Genomic DNA, 13,864 nt, shown 5'->3' with positions numbered 1-13,864 from the left:
ATGGAAACAGTAATTAACAGAAACATATTTTTTATTAGCAACTACACAGTTAGGGGATGAAACTGGGACGGGGGCTTGGGTGAGGCGGGAAGGAAAGGGAATGAGAGCCTTCTGCTACTTGAGCAGTCTGCAGGGGTGGAGTGACAGTTTTCACGGCCCCTGACGCCCCTCCTTCTTGGGACTTTGGGTGAGGGGGGTATGGGACTTTGTGGCGGGGGAGGGCAGTTAGAGATGTCCTCTGTCCTCCTGCCTCCGGTCCTGCAGAACATCCATAAGGCGCTGGAGCATGTCCGTTTGCTCCCTCATTAGTCCAAGCAGCGTTTGAGTCGCCTGCTGGTCTTCCTGCCACCACCTCTCCTCCCGTTCAATGTGTGATCGATGGTATTGCGACATGTTCTCCCTCCAATGGGTCTGCTGGCCGCCTCGGCTCGGGAGCAGCCCATAAGTTCTGAGAACATGTCGTCCCGTGTCCTTTTCTTTCTCCACCTAATCTGCGCCAGCCTCTGGGAGGGGGATGCCAGGGTAGGTCAGGAGACAGTCGAAGCTGTGGGATGGGAAAAAGGGAGTGAATTCCTCAAAAAGATAATTTTTTGTGAACAATCAACATAGTCTTTCTCTGTGAACAAGACCATGCACAGCACCTATCACATGCGCACTCAGTGCCTAGGGTCTTGCAGTGGAGATCAGACAAGCGGGGCAGGACAGCGGAATTTGGGTAGCAGGCTGACATGGTAAGCCGTAGACTTTTGGCTGCTTCAAACTTAAATTATAGCAGTGCCCTCCTTTCACGTTCAAAGCAATGCTCCTAGTGTTGGCCAGTTCCTGCTGCCGGCAATCCGGCAAGCATGAACTCTGCCCCTGTCCCACCCCCTCGCGGCTGTCCCCGGGAAAGATCCCTGTTTGCTGCCCCTCTCCCGCCTCCACCGCGTGGCTGTAAACCGCCAGTTACAGTTCTGTAAAGGAACAGGCAAGCAGTCCCAATAGTAATATTCCCCTAATTCTAAGCAGGTCACCATGAGCGACATCACTCTGCTGAGGATTTCTGAGACAGAGAAAGATCGCATGCTGCGTGAAAGCCAGCAAAAAACAGGGCCATATGCCACCATGCTCTGCAAGGCAATGATCCCAGAGTACTTGATGATAGCCTGGCGCAGAAAAGTTTCCTACCACGGAGGACACAATAAGGCCGCTCTCCCCAGGAACCTCATGCAAAGGCTTTCCAATTACCTCCAGGAGAGCTTCGTGGAGATGTCCCATGAGGATATCAGCTCTATCCCCGGACATATAGACCTTATTTTCCAGTAGCTGCACTGGCAAGGACTAAAAAGTAGAGCGCCTAGGGCAAACTAATCATGAAAAACCCATTGTTAATATTCCTGTTCTGTTCAAAATAAATGTTTACATGTTTAATACACTTACCGACTGATCCTTCCCCTGATTCAGGGTCTGGGTTAACGCCTGGGGATGGTTGGTAGGGGATCTCTGTGAGGGTGATGAAGAGATCCTGGCTGTCGGGGAAATCAGCGTTGTAAGTGCTGTCGACTGCCTCATCCTCCTCATCTCCTTCCTCATCTTCCCCGTCCGCTAACATCTCCGAGGAAGCGGCCGTCGACAATATCCCATCCTCAGAGTCCACAGTCACTGGTGGGGTAGTGGTGGCGGCCGCACCTAGAATGGAAAGCAGTGCCTCGTAGAAACGGGATGTCTGGGGCTGGGATCCGGAGCGTCCGTTTGCCTCTTTGGTCTTCTGGTAGCCTTGTCTCAGCTCCTTGATTTTCACGCGGCACTGCGTTGCATCCCGGCTGTATCCTCTCTCTGTCATGGCTTTTGAGATCTTCTCATAGATCTTCGCATTCCGTCTTTTCGATCGCAGCTCAGAAAGCACTGACTCATCGCCCCACACAGCGATCAGATCCAAGACTTCCCGATCAGTCCATGCTGGGGCCCTCTTTCTATTCTGAGATTGCATGGTCACCTCTGCTGGAGAGCTCTGCATCGTTGCCAGTGCTGCTGAGCTCGCCACGATGTCCAAACAGGAAATGAGATTCAAATTGCCCAGAAAGGAAAAGGAATTCAAATTTTCCCGGGGCATTTCCTGTGTGGCTGGTCAGAGCATCCGAGTTCGGACTGCTGTCCAGAGCGTCAACAGAGTGGTGCACTGTGGGATAGCTCCCGGAGCTATTAGCGTCGAATTCTATCCACACCTACCCTAATCCGACATGACCATGTCGAATTTAGCGCTACTCCCCTCGTCGGGGAGGAGTACAGAAATCGAATTTAAGAGACCTCTATGTTGAACTAAATAGCTTCGTTGTGTGGACGGGTGCAGGGTTAATTTGATTTAACGCTGCTAAATTCGACATAACCTCCTAGTGTAGACCAGGCCTAATTCAGAGAGCAAAGTGATGCCTAGGTGACTTGAGCGGATATAAAAACCTAAACTGCCAACACTGTTTCCTACAGTACCTTAGAGATCTCGCATCCGAGTACTAGGCTGACACTGCTTAGCCAGAGATTTGTCAGGATCACAAGATAAAGAATCTCAGTGTAAACAGTAAGAGAAAAAGGAAAGTTATACTCAGCAGAAGTGCAAACAAACCTTTAAATGATACATACTGTGGCTTAGTAGTAGGAGCAAAAGGCAAATTTAAGATTCTAAGTGTCCTGGGCTTACTGATTTTTATCTTTAATCTTAACATTATTTAATGATAAAATCAAGTTTGCTTAATTTAGAAAAATACACCTCAGTAGTATATATTAACCAGAATTCTTGTGACAAACTCTCTTGAGTAAATACATCACCGAGGAAACTAAGTGACAAGTTATATTTACCCAAGAAGCTAGAGCAACTCTAAGTCAATATGTACAGTAAAAGGGGAAGAAAACAACCCACTAACATGCCAGTTTCTCATGTGCATATCAAATACACTCAAATGGGAATATGTGGAAAGGAAAATAACTCATGTGCAACAGTGGGGGCACTAAAGGGAGGAAGTGGCTAGCAGTCAGATAACACTTAGCACTGTTAAAAGTCCAGAAGGCCCTGAGTATTGTCTAATGATTGGAGAATAATTTAGAGTCAGAGATGGGTGTGGGTGTTTTCCCTCTGTCTCTCTTCCACCATTATGATTTCAGGCAAGATATTTAGGAACAAGTTTTCAAAAGTACTTTAATTCTGGGTACCCGATCTAAAACACCTCCAGCCTGATATTTAGAGGTGCTGAGCACCCACATATCCTACATTTCTCAAGTTGGGCACCTCAAATTAGTAGACACACTTGGAAATTTTTGGTTTTATCTTTCCATCACAATTTGCCCATCTGCTGAATGCATGTAAACTCATCTGCCTTACTAAGAAGCTTTAACTAATGAACGTTAGTATGGTTCATTCCAGGTTCTCAAAGCAACCTAAGACTAATGCAGTTCCTAAGGTCTGCCAAGCCCCTTCAAGTCACAGATATCCCCACAAGAACTACCCTGCTGAGACTCAGCTGAGGGACAAGGACCCAAAAAGAACAAGAAAAATAATGCAGTAGTAGGATTATTTGACTTGGAATAAACATCACCTAGAAACTCAATACTGTAAACTGGGTTCCTGACACGGACCTGATTTATTCTGTTTCACAATTTTGCATTTGAGATAAAAGGAATTTGGGCTCTAAAAATTAAGGATTGTCCTGTAATTAGTGACAATTGAGAAGTAGGGCTAGCACCCTACCCGCTTCACACCTGCCTCCCCTCAAATCCTTGTACTAGTATTGTGACAATATGCTACATTTGTGACCTAAGTGTGCTCACTTTAGTTACTAGATTCTATTAAGTAAAATTTCACTTTGTAACTCTACTGAGTCTCCTGGTATTTGAGAACAAAGTTTCCAGACAGAACTTAGCAGAACCTAGAAAATAACTTGTGCCAAACTTAGCACTGCACATCAGCAAAATCCATTGGGCTCTGAAAAACAACTGACTGATAGAGCACTTTGATTCTTTATAACCCATGTTGTGTGAAAAGTTAAAGCCACTGGGAAACAGAAAATCCTTTTATGGGAACAGCTATCAAAATCTGTTAAAACCATCTGTTTCTCTGGCTGTTTTCCTTCGTAACAAAAAGGGGAAAAAAACTAATCTGAGGTAAGAGACCCTTGGTCAAATTCTACTTTCACACTGATGTAGATCTGGAGAAACTCCACTGATTACAATATAGTTACTCCTGGCATAAGTGATAGCAGAATTCAGACCTCCCCCCCATGTCTAATGGCCATCTCGTTTATGAAAAGGTCCAAAAGAGTAGCTAGGTATATTTTATGTGGCAGAGATAATGGCAGCACATATGATACAGCTGCACAAAAATCAGCTGCCTGAACTTATCAAAAGCTTAGTAACAACTTTCCTTTTCCTTCTGTTTCTAATTATTTAAAGTGATTGCAATGGTACTGGATTGAAAGCCTGGGAGAATGAACTCCTTTATTTATCCACAAAAGAGAAATAATGCAGGGCAAAGGCACTTCAAACACCCTTTTCACCACCTTGCCAAATGCATCGCACAAGGATCACACTTCTAATGGTCAAAGGGCAGTTCAGTTTCCATGGTCCACTCAATTCTTGCTGGGGCAATGTGACAGTCTGCTCTCTTGTTGGCTGTCTGTGACTACAGTCTCTGATAGTGATTTCAGAACAGAGTTATCTATAAGTTAGGAACTGGACTATCTATGCACTAAGAACTTGACTGAGAACCCATTCATTCATTTCACATAGGTCACTGAATGTCCATAGGATGGTGATAACTATTCATCAGCAATGGGAAGAGTCAGACTGATAACCTAGAAGTGCAAGATTCCTTACTAAAAAACCCAGTTCCCCCGAGTTATCCAGTCCTTCAACAGAGTTCTCATATCTGAATGTGTTTTCAGAGTGGTAGCATACAAAGTGCCTGATCGTGCTATTGCTTACCCCAGTAATTCCTATGAAGTCAATAATTATACCAGGGTAAAAGAGGGTGGAATGAGGCCCACATAATCCAATAATTGGTATGATGGCTATCAGAAAAGTATTTGCTGGGATTATGCTTTTTTGGGGGGACAGTATTGCCATGTGATTTTTAATTGGTTTCTCACCTGGACTCCCCTTGACTGATGGTAAGATAGATTTCCCATGAGCTCTCTTCAGGGATAGCTCCATGTGGTATCAGCAAACTGACTCCTACAACAGAACAAGTTTAGAGGTTATTGTTGGACTTCCCAAATCCAAGGCTTCTAGAAATACTTTGGACATAAAGGAAAACCTCACAAATTGCTTCTGAACTATAACCCCTTGAAATGTATACTACCCTAGCAAAAAGCCTGTTTGAAAATGGTAGTACAGGGTGGGCCATTATCAAATTAAGGAAATACATCTTATTAAAATGGTTTGTTTATTTGTCTGTACTACAGTATTTCCCAAAGGCCCCTATCAGGATCAGGTCCTCACTGGGCTAGGCTTTATACAAACAGTGGGGCAGGCATCCTGCCATTATGTGAGTTTTTGAAAGAGCAGACTTTGAGGTATTTTTGCACCAGTGAATTATGTAGGACAGAGGTTCTCAAACTGTGGTCCATGGACCACCAGTGGTCCGCGAGCTCAATTCAGGTGGTCCAGGGGTTGTTCCCTCTAAAGTGCGTGCCTGGGCGGCAGCACACGAGAAAATGAAGGGCCACCTACCTAATTAGTGGAGCCGTGCAGGCATGGCTCCATTAATTAGGTGCCTGGACCCTGGAGAAGATGCACATGTAAGGTGAGGTGGTGGCCTTGGGGGGAATAGGGATAGGTGGGAGAGGGCAGTGGGGTAAGAAGTGGGGGGTGGGAATTTGGGACATGCAGGGCTGCAGCGGCCAGAGAAAGAGGCTCAGGGGCTGCTGCGGCGGGGGAGAGAGGGCACATCCCTCGCATTAGAAAGGTAAGACTACAGATATTAAAATATGAGTTGTGTGCTTTTATTTGTAGAACAGAAAATGTTGTTTATTATTAAGGTTTTTTATTAATATAGTGCTTTTATCTGATTTTATTTAATATAGCGCTTTACAATAGTTTGCTAATGGTGCAAACAACATTTGGATAGATCATTAAGTGGTCCGCTGAGACCCTCAGCAATTTTCAAGTGGTCCATGAAAAAAAAAGTTTGAGAACCACTGATGTAGGATGCATAACCTTGATGACTGAACTCTTCTCTTCATCGCTAGGTATAGAAAGACTTCTCGCCCACTCTGCCATCAATGCCACCTGCACAGGAGGGACTCCTTTATGGAAATGAGAGGACTTCAGTCTCATGGGCTCATTCAGTCCTTAGCCCCTTTGCTGAGACTGTCAGCAAAGGTTCTGTTTAGTTCCAGTTGTGAGGGTGTTCTCAAACCCATTTCCTAGTGGGGACATAATAAAACCACTAACTTATTTAATGCAGCCATCAGATTCAAACAACTTTCAGTCACTTCTGAACTAGGTCTGAATGCAACTCCAGCCACAAAAAAGGTGAATGACTCTGTATCCCATTAAAAGTTCTCAGAGCCATCTAGTCCCCTAGGGAATGTACTTCTGGCACTGACTTTATTCTTATTCTGTATGGTCAGATGATATAGCTATTTAGATTAAAAAGAAATAATCCAAATTTAAAATCCTCAGTAGCTTTTTCCTAGGTGTATACAGTCCACTGCAAAGCCAAGGACGCTCAGCCCAACCCAGCCCCACAGTTCATGTGGAGTTCCTGAGCTTTCTTTTGTGTGTAGCAATTGCTTTGAAGTAAATCTTTTACATCAGCTAACAGATAAGAGCCCACAGAGCACAGTTCTTCTCTTTAATGCATCTTCTTGTTTATGATAAGAAATGAACTGGTTATACATGACAAAAAAATCCTTTGCAAAAATAAAACCTCAGGGTTTCTTCCTCCCCCTCAAATAATGAACCTCTCACCCTCTCTTTCATCAGAAGAACCAATGCTAGAGTAGAAAAGCATACAACTTGGTGATTATAATTTCAATGGAGAGATGGCATCCTTCTAATAACATTACCGATGCAGCGTGAGCTGCGCTCTTGTAAGCCTGAGAGCTGCTGTACAGTCATGCAGCCCAAGACTCATTATAAAATAAGTTATTTGTGCTTCCAATTTATGAACATTATTCAGTAACATGCTGGTTATCATTAGTCTCTTTCACTTGTGCTAAGAATGAGGCACATTAAAAATCCCTGCTTGGAGCCTCCTGACAATGAGATTCATTATTAACTAGGTTTTAATATCAATACTAGAGAGGCATGGCCATCATTACATTGGTTAGACGCCGTATTTATGATAATCCCCTAGGTACTGCTCTCCCTGTATTGTTATAGGCACACACTTTGATAGTTAGGGCTAACTTCAGGGCAACCATTTTCCTCCATTAGAATGGGATAGAGAGAAGTTAGCTCTTTTGTGATGCTGAGAAAATCCACAAATGTTTAAGGGGGTGGATTTTCAAAGGCACAAAGTACAGTTAAGACAGCTAATTCCCAGTGAAAGTGGATAGTGGTTAGGTGCCTTCTGTGCTTTGAAATTTCCCAGTTATGAAGCATTTAAAAATGTCTGCCTCTTTGTAGGGTGAACCCCTTTGGACAACAGTGAGTTCTGGTGAAACACACACACACACATACACACACCCTTCCTACAGGATAGGAAGAAATTGAAAGGGCCAGGACCGCATTGTTGGATGTGAACAACAGTAGTTTGACATTCGCAAACTTGAAGTCAAGTGTCACTCAGACAGAGCTGGAAATTGAGTCTAAGCTTACTCACAGAGCTCAGAGGTGGCCTGAAATTATCACAGCTTCACCTCAATCAAAGATCCTCTACCATCTTTCAACCCAGAAGAAAAAGCACAGGAATCAGAACACAGTGATTGAATGCAGCTGAATATCTGTGCCATCAAAAAGGGAGCTCCAAGTTATGAAGTAAAAAAAGATAGATTGTCTGTCTAATATCTTGACACTCTAGGGCCTAGAAAAAGTTTCTATTTTTGACATGTCACTCCAGCAATTAGCTTTGATTTGGGCGGGGGGGGGGCGAGGGGGAACACCTGCTACCTGACAGCCTTTTATTTGATCTGACAACAGAACAACCTGTTCTGAGTTCTCTATTTAGTTTTTTTTTTTTTGCATAACAAATGCATGCACGACTTTCTTAACCTTTAAAATGAGCTTTGCTAGATCTCAAAAAGCTGTTGAGTAAACCAATTATTTAAAATGGCATTATCTGTGCATTCTTCTTTGCCCCCACGTTATCCACCTATATATCTATTAATATTATGAAACTTGTCATCTGTAAAGCTCCTTATAGTTTGCAAAGCTCAATTATTGTTTAAGGTTTCCTTAAGGGCCTTTACTCAATGCTACATTAAAGACAAATGTTTGCCAAATTGAATCTGCTGGTGCTTTTGATCAGGAGAAACTCATAATGGAGAGATCACCTACAAAAACAAACTGGATTTATAAAGATTTTCATTTCTTTTAGTTCATATGCACAACAGCCATTGCAGCTTATGGTTTGATGCTTCTCTTACAATGGTGTACATTGGAACTTACTCCATTGTGGCCATAATGGAGTTACACTGTTGTAAAGCCAACATAAATGAGGGAGGAAATAATAGATTCCAGATTCTTTCAATATGTCACACTTGCATACCTTCAGATAAATCCTGAAACGTCGAGATGCTACTGTGATTTGCAATTGTCTGCAAGATTTTATTTCAGACTAGTGGTAGAGGGGGGAAAAGTAAATTGCATGGACCAAATACACCTGGAATTTATTTGCTTTGTGGGATGAGCATTATTTAAAGTAATTTGATGCAGAATAAGAATTCCTTTGCCCATCATCACTTTTGATAGCTACACTGTCTTGCTATCTTTGTAATGTTCATTCCTGAACATCCAAATCGTCCACGGAGAAACAACTGCCTTGAATACAGCATGCATTTCTGTGTGCTACATATTATCACTTTTAATTACATATTACTATCAATCTATTCTAAATACACACAATGTTTTTGATGCTTTTTTTTTAAAGTGGCAATGAAATATGAAAAGGAAGACTGGAAATGGCATTTCATTCAAACAAACAGTAAGAGACAGGCCTGGATGCACAGAACAAAAGTTGTCAAGTGAAATCAAACTCTAGTCGAAAGTGAATCTCAACTCTAGGATCACTAGAATCCAAAAGGTGCCCAATTAGCTGGAAATAGTGGCATCAGGCCAGTTATGACACACATTCCATTTCACAACTCCAAAAGGTGTAATATGTTGCAGCGATGCAATCTTAATATCCTTTATTTGATTCTAATTTGGTTTCACACAGTGGCTGCAAGTTTAAAAAACTCCATTTCCTTTTAGCAACTAGCAAGCAGAGCTATGACGAGAATCTCACGCTAAGTTACAAAGCTCAAAAGTCACAAAGCAAACATCATCTATTAGTGATGCAAATTTAGCTCCTCTATTTCAAGCAAAGTTCTGATGCTCAACCCAGTACTGAGCTGGCAGTTAACTCGGAAGTGATGCACTATGGAGATGTCCTTTCAGAACAGAGCTAAGTTAGAAGGGAAAAAACAACAACCCTGGAAAATCCAAAAACAACAAACTAATTAGACCAACAGGTGTAGCCACACACAGTAGTTTTCATTCAGAACAGTGGCTCTCCTCAATGGTCTCTCATCATGATGATATCCCACAGATATTTCTGTAGCATCGTCCGTTCATTGGATCAGTCATTGATATAATTAGACTGTGAGGAACAAATTGGAAAGGGGAGTGTAAGGCTTGGTCTACACTTACCCCCCAAGTCGAAGTAAGGTACGCAAATTCAGCTACGTGAATAACATACCTGAATTCGACATACCTTACTTCGAACTTACCGCGGTTCAGACGCGGTCCACACGCGGCAGGCAGGCTCCCCGTCGACTCCGCGGTACTCCTCTCATTGAGCTGGAGTACCGCAGTCGACGGGGATCACTTCCTGGTTCGATTTATTGCGTCCAGACCAGACGCGATAAATCGAACTCGGAACTTCGATCCCCAGCCGCCGAACTAGCGCGGCAGTGTAGACCAGCCCTAAGACCCTGAGAGGAGCTCTATGGTAGGATCAAGAACCCGGTAAGAGGAGTCAGGAGAAGATGTTGGATTATAACAGCTCAAACACAATGCCAATTTATCAACATGTAATAAACCCTCATCTCTGAATTTGGCCCTGGTTGTAATCTTACTAAATGATCTGATAGTAACAACTCTCTTCTGTGTGAAAAAGATTCCTGTAGTTTTCACATTTCCCAATAAGTGAGCTCCTCTCTTCTTTATATCATGAAATGCTATACAGCAAAAGGGTTTAGGTCACATCTTTCTTGTATGCTTTCAAAAGAAAATGATTCACCCACCTGTGTTTGGCATCACTAAACGGCCACCCAGGTGGCCAAAAATGCCAGTCGTTCTCAGCTCACTTCTTGTTGAAAGAGATGACAGATTCTGAATGTATGTAGTTTTGTTCCTGGCATGTATTGTCGTGAAGCCTCTGTTGTTCCCATGGGGAAACGTTCCAGAATGTGCCTTTCCGTGATACTCGGCCCGCTCCGTCACCCCCAGGGAAACCATGAATGAACTCTGAACTTTGACCTTGATGTCTGACAAGGGATTAAAGAGTGAAGATTCTGTCATGAGCTCCTTATCCATGGGGTCCTGCAGGCAGATGGGTCCGCTGTATGTTCTGCTCACTGTCAAGTCAGGCTGCATGGATGAGTTCAGAAGCAGGGAGTTACCTGATGAAAGGAAATTGATTGAGTACTCAGTTACCATTTTACAAGCAAGGGAAACTGTTATGTGCATAGTGGTTCCTAGAAAAATGCCTACATATCAGGATTTAATCTGAGTAATGGAAAAACAGGGGAGGGAGGTGGAGTTCCACACCCACACAGGGAAAAGTCTGTTTACCCACCTTTCCATTTTATGTTGTATCTTACAATTTCAGAGTGTGGCCCAGTGGTTAAAGTAGAGGGCTGGGTGTTAGTTGCAAAATCAGGAATAGAACCTAGGACTCCTAATTCACTGTATGACCTTGGGCAAGTCACTTTAACTGGAATTTTTTCAAAAGTACCATAGTAACTTACAGTTGGGCTTGTGCTCATAAGTCAGTGAGGTGCTTTCAAAAATCCCCCCTTTCACCTTTCCGTGCCATGGTTTCCCTATCTATAAAAACGGATAGCATTTTCCTACACAAAGAGGAGAGTTGTGAGGCTTAATTAATGTTCGTAAAGTGCTAGGAGATCCTCAGATAAATGTCGCTGTACTAGAAATGCACAATATACTTTTTGCAAAGGCTGTTGTACTAATTCTTTTGTTATTCACTTTAGCCCAAATTATAGGTTCCTTTAGGGTACTAATTCACAGGCCAGTCTGGAAAACAATGGTGTCAGCTCTATATTAGCTACAAAATTTTGGGCGCCTGACTCTTACGTGGTGTAACTCCTTTGTCTTTAACGGAGCAAAGCTGACTCACATCAGCTGAGGATCTGGCCCTTGATATCCATGGGCATCTAATGATCATTTGTTGCAACATATCCACCTCATATATTGGCAATAAAAAAACCTGCACTTAGAAGATAATGTGTCTCCCTCTTCTGTTTGCAGTTAAACTTTTAAAAGCAATCCAGGCAATATAACAAAGAATAAAATCAGAACAGATGCTGGAAAATTATTCTGTTGGGCTTCAGAAATGTTAAAGCAGAATATTTTCTGATCTAGTTCCTTATCTTGCAATGAGCTCCATATAGGTAGATATGGGTAAAAAAATCCCAGGCCCACATGGAACCTTAGTCAAGTGGATATATGCAGGTGCCTAGGATCTGCTGTTACAAAGTCCATTGAAGGATTTGTGCTTCTTGCCAGATCAAGTTAAAACTTTAAAACAAGCCAGCCTCAGAGGCTAAGAGATGTCTATAAAAAGTACCGTTCTCAGAACACTTAGACTCTGAGATGCAAGGTTTTATCCTTGTTTTGATAATTCCTAGAGAAACGTGCATGAATTCATCACACTGGCATCCTCCTTCTGACCTCTTCACTACCACCCATCCAGCTTTCCTCTCGTTTTCCAGTGCTCTCAGAAATCAGAATCACATGTGGCAATGTCCCAAAGGAGATGAAACAATGAAATAGATCTAAAGGATACCTGAACTCTATGTTTTCTATGCTCCAGGCCGTGTCAAGGCACATGTAACCAAGGAGTCAAGTGTAAACCAAATGAAAACGTGTCTGAACACCTACTCTTTTAGTGAGCCTATAGGAAGGTATGGATTCAGGCTTGAAGGAAACTAGGTTGACTAGAAATGTGGGACCACAATTATGCAGAAAAGGTTGGCTCCCAATCTAATTCTGGGTGCAGACTAACTCAGAGAACACCAGGTGAAAGAGGAGGAGAATCGATAAATTTAAGGCCTCAATTTTCAAAAAGGACTTGTGATTTTTAGGTTCCCAACTTGAGACATTTAAAAAGCATCTGATTTTTCAAAAAGTGCTGAGCCTACCCACCCTTTGAAAATTAGGCCTTTTAATATGTCTCAAGTTGGACTGCTACCATCACTAATCATTCTCAAAAAGTGTAGAATCTGGATCCCTCAAAAGCTCCATTCTCACATACTTGCAGATCCTTTCATTTCAGTTTGGGTCAACAGATCCATGTCTAATCTGCTACAAAAACTTGAATTGCAGACAAATGTCCTCTGCAGTTCTAGCATCCACTGAATATTTTCCTCAGCGCCACTGATAAATAAGGCAATAGACACTTTAGCTGCTCACTCATTGTGGGTAATGACTGCTCTAATGCATATTTCTAACCAGATGCTGCTGCCTTTGGTATGATTTCTCTTTAGATGAAAATAAGCATAATTTTTAAGCCTTTCTTTGCGGCTCTAGGCATCTTAAAAAGGGGGGGGGGGAAGTCATTCCCAAGACCTGGCTTTTTGGTTTTTCTTTTTTAAATGATGTTGCTGTCAATATAACACAGCAGCAGATATTCTTACTATATTTTCTCCAGCTCAGATGGTATTAAGGAAACTGAGTGTATTGGATGTTTGCGTACAGCTGATTAGCTTTGAATGTAAAAAGAATTCCCAGCTACACCAACTCTTTCCTATCCAGAAGAAGGCAATTAAGCAAGTTGCACCATTCCTCAATTAAACATGATAGATATATTAGATAAAAACTTCTAGGCTTCTCTAAGCATAATGTACTTAAAACCCTCCTACTGCTAACCTCCAGCGTGCTAATGTCAGAAGAACTAGTCTCTTCCTCTAAATGGATTAGGGATTACTAAAAAGAGATTATTCTTAACTAGAAAGGTTAAGGTTTGGGGATATCACATGAAGCTGTCAACTGAAGAAATCAAATCATGAATAATATGGGATGGATTCTCCCTGCCATATTTGAGTCAAAATGATTCTCTGGGTCAATCTGCAACTACCTCAACATAAAACAGAGTTGCCCAAGGGCTGCTCTAGTTTACGCCATATGGCCATTGTTCCCAAAGACTGTTCAACAGCTAAAAATTGCAGATTAGAGCTGCTCTTTCCCCTCACCTCACATACCTCTAACATGTCCCTTACATCTTGGTATGGGAGCTGAGTACATTGGCTTTACTCCAGTTAAAGGTTACCTTTCCATACAGACTGATGCTAGGTTATGGCTTCTTTGAGCTACCTGTATCATTCCACAGAGCCAGTCTGGGGAGACAGAATCTGGCTCTATATATTTAGGGTTTCCAGTTTTAAAATTTATGCCAATAAAATCCCACCAAAACAATTTGCAAGAGATACACTGGGGGGGGGGGGGGGAA

At 42.5% G+C, this 13,864-nt stretch overlaps 1 protein-coding gene across 1 annotated transcript in view; it reads right to left on the bottom strand.

Annotated features, from left to right (window-relative positions):
* Positions 1-13,864, bottom strand: part of UNC5D (unc-5 netrin receptor D) — a 148,301-nt gene that overhangs the window by 39,190 nt on the left and 95,247 nt on the right. Inside the window, exons 7-8 of the mRNA XM_024217705.1 lie at positions 10,419-10,796; positions 5,115-5,199 (exon numbers count right to left, since the gene is read on the bottom strand). Of these exons, the coding sequence (XP_024073473.1) occupies positions 5,115-5,199; positions 10,419-10,796 (463 nt within the window). The remainder of the gene's footprint in view (positions 1-5,114; positions 5,200-10,418; positions 10,797-13,864) is intronic.

This window comes from Terrapene carolina, unplaced genomic scaffold, assembly GCF_002925995.2.
Source record: "Terrapene carolina triunguis isolate 2854851 unplaced genomic scaffold, T_m_triunguis-2.0 Scaffold53, whole genome shotgun sequence".
NCBI lineage: Eukaryota > Metazoa > Chordata > Testudines > Emydidae > Terrapene > Terrapene triunguis.
The sequence above is the reverse complement of the archived record's forward strand: the minus strand, read 5'-3'. Positions and strand labels throughout refer to the sequence as shown.